This window comes from Borostomias antarcticus, assembly GCF_949987555.1.
Source record: "Borostomias antarcticus genome assembly, chromosome: 4".
Taxonomy (NCBI): Eukaryota; Metazoa; Chordata; class Actinopteri; order Stomiiformes; family Stomiidae; genus Borostomias; species Borostomias antarcticus.
Genome location: NC_140237.1, coordinates 23,462,723 through 23,476,066, shown reverse-complemented (window position 1 = coordinate 23,476,066; position 13,344 = coordinate 23,462,723). Strand labels below are relative to the sequence as shown.

Genomic DNA, 13,344 nt, shown 5'->3' with positions numbered 1-13,344 from the left:
ATTGGTTCTGTATGTATTTATAACATTTTTCTTTTCCTTTTGATAACTGGTTGATTTCTTGCCTCTAAGGTTACCTCCTAAATGCAATGTTTCATTACTGAGCTCTGCAGACTCAAATATTGACTCACATGACCTGTTTTTTTCTGGAATATTCCTCAAGACAGGAAATAAGACTGGTTCTCTGTTTGAGCCACTCCCAGACAGGAGCTATTGTCAGAAAATTGAATTGAACATGGAAAAGGCTGTCATGGTATACTCCAGCTGTCCTGAAAGGACTCAAATCTAGGAGTGGTTTAAACCTCTATGCAACAGGGGTATTTATTCCAAGAGAAATTAGACACTTTCTTTTGAAACTATGCAGAGTGTAAAAAAAAAAAAGACAAAAAAGGAAATGGACTCAAATATATAAGAGTTGTGCAACTCAGGCAATGCAACTCAGCGAGGCCTCTGGCCCTAGATTCAGCGCCCTGTCTCAGACCCCGTTCCTTTTATAGGGAAGTGGTTTGGCCGTCACAGATCCGCAGCTACATTCAACTTTACAACTAAGATGCTGTCATTTGGTTATAGCTCCTGAGACAAGGACAGTGAGTCTGAATCTAGCACACTAGCTAATATCAACAGGGTCATACCATTATCTTTACATTACACACAGAGGCAGGACCCTGCCCAAGACAAAGTTGTCATGGACCGGGTCATCATGACTACCTTACCACAATGAATACTAGGTATTCTCTGATTTTTAATTGGGTGCTTATCTGTGTCGGCATTCTCATACAGCAGGAAAATGCCGTTGAAAAATGTGAAATATGCTATTTTGACATTAAAATATATTTAAAACAAAAACATTTGACAATTCCAAGGTTCTGTTGGTGCTTTGCCGAGTATGGCAGTCTGAATTAGGTTAACACTGCATGTCGTGAAACTGCATTTGTCCTAGAATGGTTCAATATGAGCTTGTGTTCTACTGTTATGCCTGCCCGTTTGTTCAAACGAATCAAAAGATCTTTTAATATGTTGTATGAACTTTGGCCTTTTTACTGGTATATCAGGATATTCTCTCAATTTCCATGTTTACAAAATAAATTCTTTATAAAAAAAAAAAGAAAAGAAAAAAGGCCAAACTGAAAGAGTGTAACCAGAAGTGAATAGTGTTGTATTACGCTAGTTCTGTTGTCACAGGTGTGCTGAATGGCCTCCTTTGGGGAGCCCATCTCTGTTACTGGGTTAACAGGTGTACAGATCACAATGAAACCAGGAATAGAACGTAGAAATAAACATTGACTTTACTAGCGCCATTGTGTGAGTCTCTCTCTCTGCCCCTTTCCTTTCCGCCTCCAGTTCTCTGTTTGCTCTGTTCATCCACCCTGAGCACCCGTCAGCAAATAAAACACTCCACTCTGAAATGGACTGGCTCCCTAGAAGCTACAAAGGCTTCTCTATTCAGAGCAGACAGTGCCCTAAAGCTCTGTAACACCTACACAGACTAGTCCTACCCAAAAGGCAACTCTTGGTGTGAATTGAGTAGGCGGCGAGGGGACATGGAGCGACAAGAATATTTCACCACACAACTTCAGGCACATGGTGTGAACCTCCACTAGGCCAAGTACCAAGTCTGTCAAATCTGCCGTTTGTCCATGCATAGTGAATACAGTCCAGGTAGTTGTGCATTCTAATGCAGAAAAACACATGGTAGAACCACAAGACAATACTTTGGGACCAATCAACTTACCTGGTTAAAAAAAGTCAAAGATGATATCAAAGAAAGACACAACACATGATTAGGGTAATAGTATATATATATATATAGATATATATTATATTGTGTTTACTTAACAAACATGATAAATGCAATGTCTCCAAGAAGTTAGCTGTAACAATAAAAATACATTATCTTTGTGTCCTTAAGTACATAGAATTAAAACGGCAAAACAAAAACAAAACAGCCCTAAGTAGTTCACAGAGAGGTACAAATATACAGTACAAATCTATTTTATTCAAAAAGGGTACAAAAAAAAGCAACAAAATATTGTTAATGCTTCGCAAAGTTCAGGTAGGTGTAGGGTATTCTAAGGGAGCACTTTGGGTGGACAACTCTAAGGCTTCTGATAAGAGTCAATACATATTGGTACGGCCATACAATATTAAAACTCACTTTACAAAGTTTATACATCCTGGATTATACTTGAGGATTGAATATTACATATACATCATTGCATATATTTTGCAGATTTTATGCGCAAAAAAAAAGATGCGGTTTTCTTTTTAAAACTGGTCACACATCACATAAAAAGCAGTGTCACTTAGTGCCAAAAGTACAATGTCAAATCTGAAAATACACACATGACTCCTTTAAAACTTTGAACCGTTCGCATTCTCCTGATTTAATTCTGCATCTCTAGTGCCTGGCAGCAACACCATCCATTCCATCCTAGATTCGCCTCAGTCAAACTATATTAGACCAAACAACAGTTGGAACTTTATACCGGGATCATCAAGCCTTTTATCCATGATCACAAAACAAATTAACAAATCCTTATACAATTACCAATAAATCGTTGTCACTGCTTTGAACAACCTCCAATTTTCTTCATAGCCAAACGGAACAAACTCCTCCAACAGACAGCCAGAGCTGACAGGGGACCAGAACTGAGAGACATCAAGCACAACCTTTCACCTCCTTGCACTGTCAACTCACATTAACAACAAAGACAGTGGGGTCAAGGTGTGTGTGTGTGTGTGTGTGTGTGTGTGTGTGTGTGTGTGTGGTGGACTTCCTCAACTGCATTCACACTCTCCTGAAGGCTCACCAGCATAATAAGTGAATATGCAAAAATATTCAGGTAACATTGCATGTTAAGCACAGACCGATCAGGTGTGTGCTGTATGGTAGGCTAGCATGAATCTGCCAGAAACATTCCATCAAGGAGTGATTTAGTAGTTCAGGTCCCTGGCAGTACTATGGACTAACCCTGGTTCACAGAAAGATACAGGCTTTCTCCATATGTGTTTCTGCTAATGAATAAAACAAGAGACTGCCATTTGTTGTGTAGAAAGAGAGAAAAAAAAAAGAGAGAAAACCAAGTCACTTGTAAGCATCACTCCATGAACACATTGAAGCAGATCTTAAGGCGTTATTGACAAGCTTGATAATAGCCAATACAAAACATACTAAATATATCTACACAAACATGCACACATTTGAGTGATTGATTCCATGATCCTGTGTGCGCTATTTAAAAACTCTTCAATTAACCAAACGGTTCTTTTGAAAACACTACAAAGGAGGGCAAATTAGTGCAATTCCTTTTCTTGGATAAAATTGTAATAACAAAACAAAATTCTGAACAAGAACAGTGAGGTCATCACAGACGTCATATTATTGGCTACCTTTTCCTGTCATTCTTAGCCAGGAGAAGAGGTGAACTGCTCAGGAATCTGTTCCTTTGATGGTGCTGCCAGCATGCACGTCCTCGGCTAATCTGAAGACGTCGGGGTGACGACGCGGAACTCAGAACCGAACAGAGGGGATAGGAGGTAGACTCAGGAGGCACTGTGTGCACCGATGCAAGCCTGCTAAAGACATCCCACCCCGAATACTACTTTGTATTATAATAGCTGAGCAAATCTATTGACATCAATGCTGGATGCCCTCTGGCTTGAGTGGCACAGATCCTCTCTCAGGCTGTGATTTGGCCTCTGCTATGTGGCAACGTAAGGTGGAGGTAAAGGGCTGTGCTTAACGGACAGAACACTGCTGTACGTTGGAGGTTAGTGACAACGAAGAGTCTGTTTAACAAAAAAAAAAAAAAAAAAAATACAACTACAAAACAATACTCTATATTCAGTTACCCATGAGTGGGTATTGGTAAGCAATAGTACTAAACGGAGAGATCAGTGTACAATGACTGCATCAGCCAACTTCTTAATGTATATACATTACAAACCCGCCCTACCCCTTAGTAGGTACACTTGGGACACTGAAGACCAGAATACTTCAGAGAGTTTACTGCATAGCACATGCTAGTAGGACTACCTGAAATGTTTTCAGGTATATTGTGTAACTATTGCTTATAGCGTAAAAACTGGTAGCGTGCTCATGTAATTACTGTGAGGAGCTCTTTTATGGCAGAATGTCGTCTTCTTTACTGTGTGAAATCATTCTAGCTCATATATGAATGGCGTTTGACCACAATCTTAGATGTTTGATTGAGAATGACGGGTTGGTCTTAATGACAGGAACAGAGGGAATCAGTGGACGGTGTGTCCAGCTCTGAGTGGACGTTCCTCTCCTGGTTTTGTCTTCTGTTCACCGTCACACGGGGTCTGTATCCTCAGTGAACTGCGAGTCCCTAGGGGCTCAGAACAGAACTGTTCTGGAGTGCAGGAGGGCTTGGGGGAGAGGGGGGCTATGAACTAGATTTGACACAGCTGTCTATATATAGAGTGGAAGTGGGACTCCTGTCCATCAGAAGACAGTGGACGTCAACACAATCATTCAGATTCCCCACAATATCCAGACAAGGGACAGGCCAGCGAACCAGAGAACCACTAATGTACATGCATACAGACCAGCACACACCCACACAGTATCAGTGAATATTAATGCTAGGACTGGTGATTGAGCACATTTTATGACACAGGTGATATAAAAACAAATACAAATGGTAGATGAGGACTACCAGTTCAGAGGTGACATTAAAAACAAGACAGAAGTGAAGTTACACATCTTGGTGACAGATTAACAGTAAAAAAATGAAACGCATAACAAAAAGGAAACTGAAACTTTGAGATATGTTACATAAAGGGAATGTCTGCTTTATGGAATGCCATCATCATCATTGTCGTAATGTCTGAGTGATATCTCTACATGTGGTGTAATTGCACTTAATCTTACTGTCAACCTTTTGAAGTTTCTCAGTGACTACAATTATGTCAGAAAAAGGAAACTGCAGCATTTGTCTTGGCTAATTTGTAAACAGTGTCAACCATGCATGTCAGTTTGTCTTTCGCTCTCCAAAAATACCTTAAGAATACTTCAAAGCTTAATCACTACAAAAACATATTCCCTTCATAAAAACTATCTGTGATTCCCATTTCAAGGTCAGTGTGAATCAACTGGTGAAGTTCTATGTGCAATACAAGACAATCTTAAGATCAACTGGAAAAGAAATATTGCCATTAAAATAATAATTAAGAATCCTACACTATACATTGATTAGGACACAAACAAAGCAAAGGACAGAACAGAAAACAATTAAGATGCTTACCAGTAATATGGCATCAAGCCTCTCTTGGAGAAACACTTGAATAAAACCATACATGGAAGCCATATCAAAATACTAGAACATCAGTGATTAGAAGAACCCAGACCTACTAGTCCACCGGAAGAGAGATCCCTTCCGTCTGAAATGAAATACACATGTTTTTTGGGGAGAAAAAAAAAGGCAAAAAAAAGGCATGCTTTGATTGTGAATCTGTAATAACCATGAAATAACCGTAACCAAGTAACAAACATCGATACCAAAACTGTGCATCACCTTTGAAAAGCAGGGAAGTGTCAGGCCAGGGTATTGAGAGGAGCAGGTTGTTGGGCCTGTCTGACACATAAGCTGTGTGTATATTCATATAAAACAACCACCAGACGAGCGAGAACCCCTGGCTGGAACGCTGCGCGAGGAGCGGGGGACAGAAGCCAGCCTTGTGCTCTGACGGAAACTATTGCTTTGATTTGGTAACTGAACGAGGACTGACTGAGCTCTGGGGCGTGTACACCTCCGTCCCTCCGAAGCACACAGACACCCGCCCCCCCCCGCCCCCATCCCCCGGCTGCTGCGCTGAGTAAGGGGGCCTGGGGGGCAGAGGGGGGGCATTACGGATGGCTCTTTGGAGGGGGGGGTCCGTTCTGGGGTTCCGCCTGAATAGGCCAGTTGCCAGCAGCCAGCCCCTGCTCCAATGCGGTGGTATGGAGGTTGGCTCTGTTCCCACAGGTGGCTTTGGGTGGAGACCGGCCAGCGCTTCCAGGACATAGACGCAGTGAGGACAGTGAACGCATAACGGCCGGGCTGGGGAAGGGTGCTCTGAGGTATAGCAGGCAGGCAGGCAGGCAGGCAGGGGTTCGAGACGTTCAGGAAAGTCCCTCTCTGGTACCAGAAAGTGACCTGCGTGAGGTGGACAATCACTGCGACGCTGGAATGCAATCTCAGAAAACACACATAAAACTGGTGGCAAAGACACAAGGTGGTCAGGGTGTAAACCAAAATGGGAGGGCGGGGGGGGCGTGGTTTGCTGACTGTCTGATTGGGTTTGGCAGACTGATCGATTGATTGATCAGAGTGCTGATTGTAAGACCTGGGGCGTCTCCCACGCTAGGCCTGAGGGGGAGCCCCCGTTCTCTGCGGTCGGGGGGGGGGGGGGCGGGGGGCGTCGGAATCACTAGCGTCACGGGAGCGGCGGGAGGAGAGCGGGAGGAGGCGCCGGCGAGCGCAAGCGACCCGGCGAAGGAAGAGAAGAGCGTGTCGAGTTGTATGTTTTTGGGAGAGAGCGTTTGTCAAGGTGACTAGGAGGGGTAAAAGGCATACAATATAGGATGGCTATGATGTGTACCAGACCCTAGGCCTAACACACACACATAAGCGCGCACGCACACACACACACGCGCACACACGCACACACCCAACGCACACAGGCATTATCGAGCATGTTCTTTCTCAGTCCCCAGGTGACGGAGGAGATGGGTTTGGTCTAAGAGAAGTGAGGGAGTCCTCTGGCCCTGGCGCCGACCTCTGACCTCTGGTATGGGAGGGAGGGAGGAACAGTGAGGAAGATGCAGTTTTGTGAGGGCTTTGGTACAGTTAGATGATCAGATCCACCCGCTGGCCGCGCATTCTCCAGACGTCTGCGGCTGCTGCATCTTCTTCCCATCCATCACCTCTCGCCTGGCGGGGAGAACACAGCACCGCGCCCCCGACCGATCACCCTCCCGTAACTGGCTGACCGTCTTACAGAGGAGAGACCCGACCGGCCGCCAGTCCAGGGTCCATCCGGCGAAAGAACAAAGATTCTTGTTAGGTGTGCAAAATCTCAAAAACATTCTGAGGCTACATTCTTCACTACTTCTCTCCTTTTCTCTCTCCCGTCATCTCTCTCGTTCTCTCTTTCTCTCCCTCTCTCTCTCTCTCCCTCCCTCTCTCCCTCTCTCTCGATGCTTCTGCTCTGTGGCGTGTACTGTCTGCCGCGGTCCCCGTCGGTGCTACTTCCCAGCGTTAGAGCGCCCCTCGATGGACAGTTTGACCTCCTGCGGGATGAAGGAGGGCCGGGACGCGCCGGGGGGGGCGCCCCCCATCTGTGGGTGGGCCCCCTCCTCCCCCTTCACGGCGTATCTTTGGAGGCCGGGGGCCGACCAGCGCCTCTGGGACGCGCTCGCCGTCGAGGGCGCCCCCCCCGGGTGGGGCCCTGCGCGGGCGGCGCCCTCCGTGTGCAAATAGTAGCCGCTCTGGCTCCTGGTGTGCTCCGCCGCTGCAGTCCTGTTCGGTCTGGCGGGCGCCTCGCCACCGCCGCCACCGTGCCCGGCATTCCCCGCCGCCTGCGCCGCCTCCTCCTTGTCCGCCCCCCGCTCCCGTTCCCGCTCCCGGTGGAGCCTGAAGTGGGGCGGCGCCCGGGGCTGCTGGGGGGCGGGGGGCCCCATGGGCTGGGGGGCCGGCCCGGGCGTGGAGTTGGCTTTGGTGGAAGTCCTGACTGGGGCCTGCTGCTGCTGCTGCTGGTGGTGATGATGATGGTGGTGCGGCGTCTGCTTCTGGGGCTGCTGGGAGGTGGGCGGCGCCGGCGGCGGCGGCTGCAGGGTGATGGACACGCACACGTCGCCCACCTGCAGGTGGTGGCAGGCCAGGCCGTAGAGCTGGGCCGTGCGATCAGGGCTACAGGACGACCAGCCCTGGCCGAACACGAAGAAGGGGTGCTCGGGCGGAACGTCGATAGCCACCTTGTTCTGCTGCTCGCCCACCGTGAAGTGCAGGGCGACCAGGCCCGGCCGCTGCTGGCTGGCGCGCACGTCCACCACCATGCTGGAGTCGATCTTCAGCCCGCCGCTGGCCTCGGCGCTGCGCACGAAGTCCTGCGTCTGCAGGTCCTCCACGCGCTTCAGCTCGCCCGTCGCCAGCTGGATGATGGCGCCCTTCATGAAGTGGGAGGGGTTGGAGGAGGCCGGGGCGGGGGCCGGGGTCACTGTGGCGGGGGCTGGAGGCTGCTGTGAGGAGGGGGGGTGTGGGTGTTGCTGCTGCTGCTGAGGTGTGGGCAGCTCCACCGTGGGCCGGTCCGGGAGGCACACTCTGGCGGGGGGGTCCGGGGCTTTAGTGTAGGGGGTCGGGGAGGTCATGGCGGCGCTGGGGGGGGCGTCGTTGGCCGGGCCGGGGTAGTGCTGCTGCTGATGGTGGGCGTGGGGGTGGTACTCCAGAGGGACCAGGACCGGCTGACCGTTGGCCAGTATGATGCTGCCCATCGGCTGCCCGGCGTGATGCTGCAGGGACGTCACCCGGGGGTCGGGGTAGCCAGCAGGGGCTGGGGGGTGGTGGTGCGCGGCATACGCGGTCCGCACGGAACACGTCAGCACCTCACCGTGGGTCTCCCTGCCCCTCTGGGAGCCCTGGGACAGGTTCAAGGGGGCGAAGGACACCTCTTTGCGGCTTCCACATCCGCCTTGGACCGGCGAGGCGAGGCGACCGACCACCTGCTGGACCTGGGTGATAAGAAAGACAGCTCGGGTCACTCCGAATTAAACCCATCAACCTCTTTTATGAGCTGTGTCACCGAGCGTTCACAAAATATGTTGTTTCTGAGGAAATTAGTGTTCCGAAAAGTACGGTTTCAACAGATTTTTTTCCTCTTGCTCTCTGGTGTTCTCAACCACCACTAGAAACCCTCAGAAATGAAGTGGGCGAAAACCACAAATCAAACTGCCCGTCGTTTGTTCAAGAAGCAGTGGCGTGCCTGGATGGAACCGGTTGCCCAATGATCTCCATATTCCCACCCAGAGCAATACAGGAAGTCAGAACGGTACAGGGAAATGGTGCAATTGAATTCTATCTACTCTGTCACAACATGATAAAAGTCAAAAGGAAAGGAAGTCAACAATGAATTATTAGTAGAAAAAAAAGCCAACATCCTCATCCTGTGTACATGAGAACTGAGTAATGATTAATACCTCCAGGCCATGGTCAAGCCCTACACCCCCTCCCGACTACCTCGGGGCGAGTGGTAGCCCCGTCACTCCGAGGCCCCTGCGGTCGATTGATACGGTCATGGCTCTTCTCTGTCCAGGCCCCGCATTGGCAGAATGAACTGCCCACTGACGTCAGGAGTCAGGACATCTTTCACCGCAGGCTCAAATCTCACTTCTTCAAGAAGTTATATCAACCCTTGTAAGCACCTATTGTATTTATATTTTGCTACTCTTGCTCTTTGGCTTTAGATTATGCTTAGCCCCTTGTTAGAAAAGAGATGTACTTGTGAGTTCTGGTGAGTAGTAGTACACTGACTTCCTACGTTAAATGCAATTATTGTAAGTCGCTTTGGATAAAATCGTCTGCTAAATAATAGTGTAATGTAATGTAAATAATAAATGTTTAGATAAGATACAAGCTTGGGGATATATGAGTGAGCTTTAACTGCAATATAAATATGAGTTTGTATCTAACTAACGAGACCGTGCAATTCGACACATGGCCCTTTTTTTATTTTTATTTTTTTTCAACAAATATTACAGGGTCCTACTAGCTAGCTTGTCTCTCCAGAGCCGGAGGATCCTCGTACCTCCAGGTCGGTGTCCGGGGTGCTGCGCTGCCCGGGCGACGCCCTCTCCTCCAGCCTGCGGCTCTTCAGGCTCCGGTCCTGTCCGTGCTCCAGCGGCGCCGAGCCGGACAGCGCCTGCAGCAGCCGCACACTCCTGGCGGCGTAGACCGAGTCCTGGAGCATCTCCCTGGCCCCTTGCTCCCTCTCCCCGCCGTTCACCTCCCTCTCCTCCTCCTGTTGCTGCTGCCTGCCGTGGGGGTCCCGGGCGCCGGCGGGCGCCGACCTCGCCCCCTGGGTAGGGTGGTAGAAGACCGGCACCCCCCGGGGACTGAGGTCGGCGGCGGAGGCGGGCAGGATGCCCAGGTGCTGCTGGGCCACCTGCTCCGAGGACAGCATCAGGGGGACGCCGCCCGCCGCCGCCACTTTGGCGTAGGCGTGGGCGGACACCTGGGCTTGGGGCGGCGGAGGAGGGGGGGACACCATGCCCTCCTGGATGACGGAGGGGTAGGGGACCAGGTGGGAGACGGAGTGGGACTGGGGGATGGCGCCCGAGGGCGAGATCAGGGAGCCCGGCACGAAGCCCGGCGGGACCGCGTAGGGGACGGCGGCATAGGGGGAGCTGACGAACTGCAAGGAGGAGTGGGGGATCTGGGCGTAGCCCAGCGGGGGGTAGGGGATACCCGGATGCTGCAGGAGGGAGGAGGGTACAGTGTATGCTGGAGAGATATGGCTCAAAACTGGGTGAAGGCTGGTCTGGGAGTAGGTGACGGAGGGGAGGGCCACTTTGTAGAGCATGCCGTACTGGTCGACGGGCACCCCTGGCATGCCGTCGGCGCCCTCCACGCTGTAGTGCAGGCCGGTTGGGGCGCGTAGCCAGTCGCTGGCCGCGCCTCCTCCCTGAGCGTCACCGACGGCCCCTGAGCTCTGTGTGGGCGCTACGTCATCACCTCCTAGCCCTCCTCCCCCACCAGTCACACTATTACTACCGCTGCTGCTGCTGCTATTGTTGTTATTGACTGGGAGATCCCTCTTCTTAGGAGGCAGGCACTCCTGGTTGCGTTCGTGGCCCGGCTTCATGGCGGCGGGTGTGGTCTGGGCGCGTTGAGGCGCAGTCTGGGCGTGTCTTCTACTGTGCTGCAGGCCAGGCAGTCGGCACCACAGGAACCAGCTCTGAGAACCTCCAGCTGACCTCGTCCACAGCCTCACCTGGAAACACAGAGGGGAATCATGATGACCGTTGGCTAACATGGAGGGACGGTTTACCAGTATAGAACACAGTGACCCTTTTATACACGGACCCATGTCACAGACCATTTATATATTGCCACTCTTGCACTTTGCCTTTAGCACTACATTATGCTATTAGTCAGTCATTTAGAAAGGATATACATTTGTGAGTTCTGGCGAGTAGTAGTACACTGACTATGTATGTTAAATGCAATTATTTTAAGTCACTTTGGATAAAAGTGGTTGCTAAATGACTGTAATTTAATGTAATAGACCAGACTCCCAGTGCTAAGATACTGGACAGAGATAACAGTATAAGGAATCTGTGTCACTTTAGTACAGCTGTAGAAGTAGTACAGCTCGGGAGGTAGAGCGGCCGGCTGGGGGTCGCAAAGTCCCCGGTTCGATCCCAGCTCTCGGCATTGTGCTGCAGTGTTCTTGAGCAAGACACTGAACCTCAAAATCGCATACTTGTGGCACGGTGTTGCAGTATCTACTACTGTAGCCCCACAGCAAGAAGGTCACTGGGCCTTTCTGTGCGGAGTTAGCATATTCTCCCCGCATTCGCAAGGTTTTCCTCCTCAAACAATCCAATACAAAAGACATGCAGAAGAACAGATGCTCTTCAGTCCGGTCCCTGACCAGAACCTCGATTGAGCACTTGGACTTGGTCCCATGAATGATGGGTGCCCCTGGATGAGGACAGCTTGGATGGGAGAAATGCAGGGAACAATTTCCACCAGTGAGCCCCGAAAATCTCATGTGTGTGTGCCATATCGCCGCTCACTATGTGTGCAATGTGTGTCACTGTGTGGCCGTTTAAAGACCCCCACCCTCAGGCCTAAATTATAATTATAAGATGCAGCTAACACTATAAGAGCAAACACAACACACCTATCTGATCATGAACAGTCAAAGGTGTCTAATAGTCTTCCATGAAATGAAATGAGCCAAACAATGTGCCATAACGTTTTTTTATTTTATTTAACCTTTATTTAACCAGGGAAAGTTCAGGCACACAGTCTTCGACTGAAGCTATTTTTATAGCCTGTATCATATTGCCTTCTCACCATGGCAGCATCTCCTCACTTGCTTACCTGTATGACACAGTGAGTCAAGAGACCACTGATAAGAGGGAGTGAGATATAGAAACCCAGAGCGAGGAAGGGACAGAGACAGCCACACAGAGACCAAATCCCTACACCTCAGCTAAAACCATAACTGCTTTTTGATAGAAATGCAGGGTCCTTTCATTCTTCGCTAATTAGATTGTCTTGACCCATGGCGCTCCAGTTACTACTCCTAGGGTGAACCGGACCAGGAAGAAGCCAGGTGAGAGAAACGTGACTAGGAGATATTTGGGACTGATGGGTCGACACCCACTCAGTCTACGCCCACAAACAAACAGTTACAATGACAGCTCAAAATGCTTCATAAACCATCTCATTTGTACGCATGTTGCGGTCCACATTCATGTCACATGGCACCTTTTCCACGTGCGGAACGAGTCTGACAGACGCGGTGCTCACTGTCGGTCAGTACAAGTATTCCATACAATCTAACCCGATGATAAATACTTATCTAGCGATGTATTAGTGTAGCGATCTCCAGTGGCTAAACTGTCCGTAGAACTGCGACTGACAAAGTCAGACAGTTAATCACAGCTGACGTGATATAATGTGCATGACATTTATTGACGAGTACCCAACCATGTAGCTAACATAATGGACCGAAAATTTGGCTTCAACAACCAAGCAAACATATTTTCGCAAACTCCCAAAAGACAAATTGACAAAATGCGCAACTTCGTCATTACAAACTATAGTCTATACTATAGTCACATTGCATTACCCCCAGATCGGAGTTAAGAGTCAAAGTAACGTTAGCTATGCTAGTTAGCTAGCAAGGGAGGTTCCTGTTGTGTCACTCACAAAATTTCCAATAGCTGACTTTTAGACAAAATGTCGTCTACGTTAGAATCTTAGTAATTGTTGGAACAAACTCCTTTCGTGTGCTGAAATAATGATATACGATAAGGCCAGGAAGCGTCATGATTTCTGTCTGGACAGGACATCACCATCACTAGCGATTACTATGCTAATAGCTAACATTGCCTAGCTGGCTAGCTCAGATAAGATAGCCTGTCCTCGCCTTGTATTCGCAGTCAGATATAGCTACATTTACACTCTACAGACGCCTCTGCTCACTCTCGTCTCGTTTACTTACCACCAATTGTCATTGTGCATAAGCCCCGCGTTGCTTACGCCTTCTGAAGAGTTGATATGCTCGGGGTAATTAGGTGAAATCAGGGCTGATGAGTCGAGCCCATCTCGG

The 13,344-nt window shown here is 49.3% G+C and overlaps 1 protein-coding gene across 1 annotated transcript; it reads right to left on the bottom strand.

Moving 5' to 3' along the window:
* Nucleotides 1-7,249: 7,249 nt before the first annotated feature.
* On the bottom strand, nucleotides 7,250-13,344 carry atxn1l (ataxin 1-like; the record flags this gene model as incomplete). Its single annotated transcript, XM_084436931.1, has 3 exons — nucleotides 13,237-13,344; nucleotides 9,805-10,989; nucleotides 7,250-8,731 (listed from the first exon to the last, which is right to left on the bottom strand). The coding sequence occupies exons 2-3, from the start codon at nucleotides 10,858-10,860 to the stop codon at nucleotides 7,250-7,252; spliced, it is 2,538 nt and encodes an 845-aa protein (XP_084293057.1). The 5' UTR covers nucleotides 10,861-10,989; nucleotides 13,237-13,344.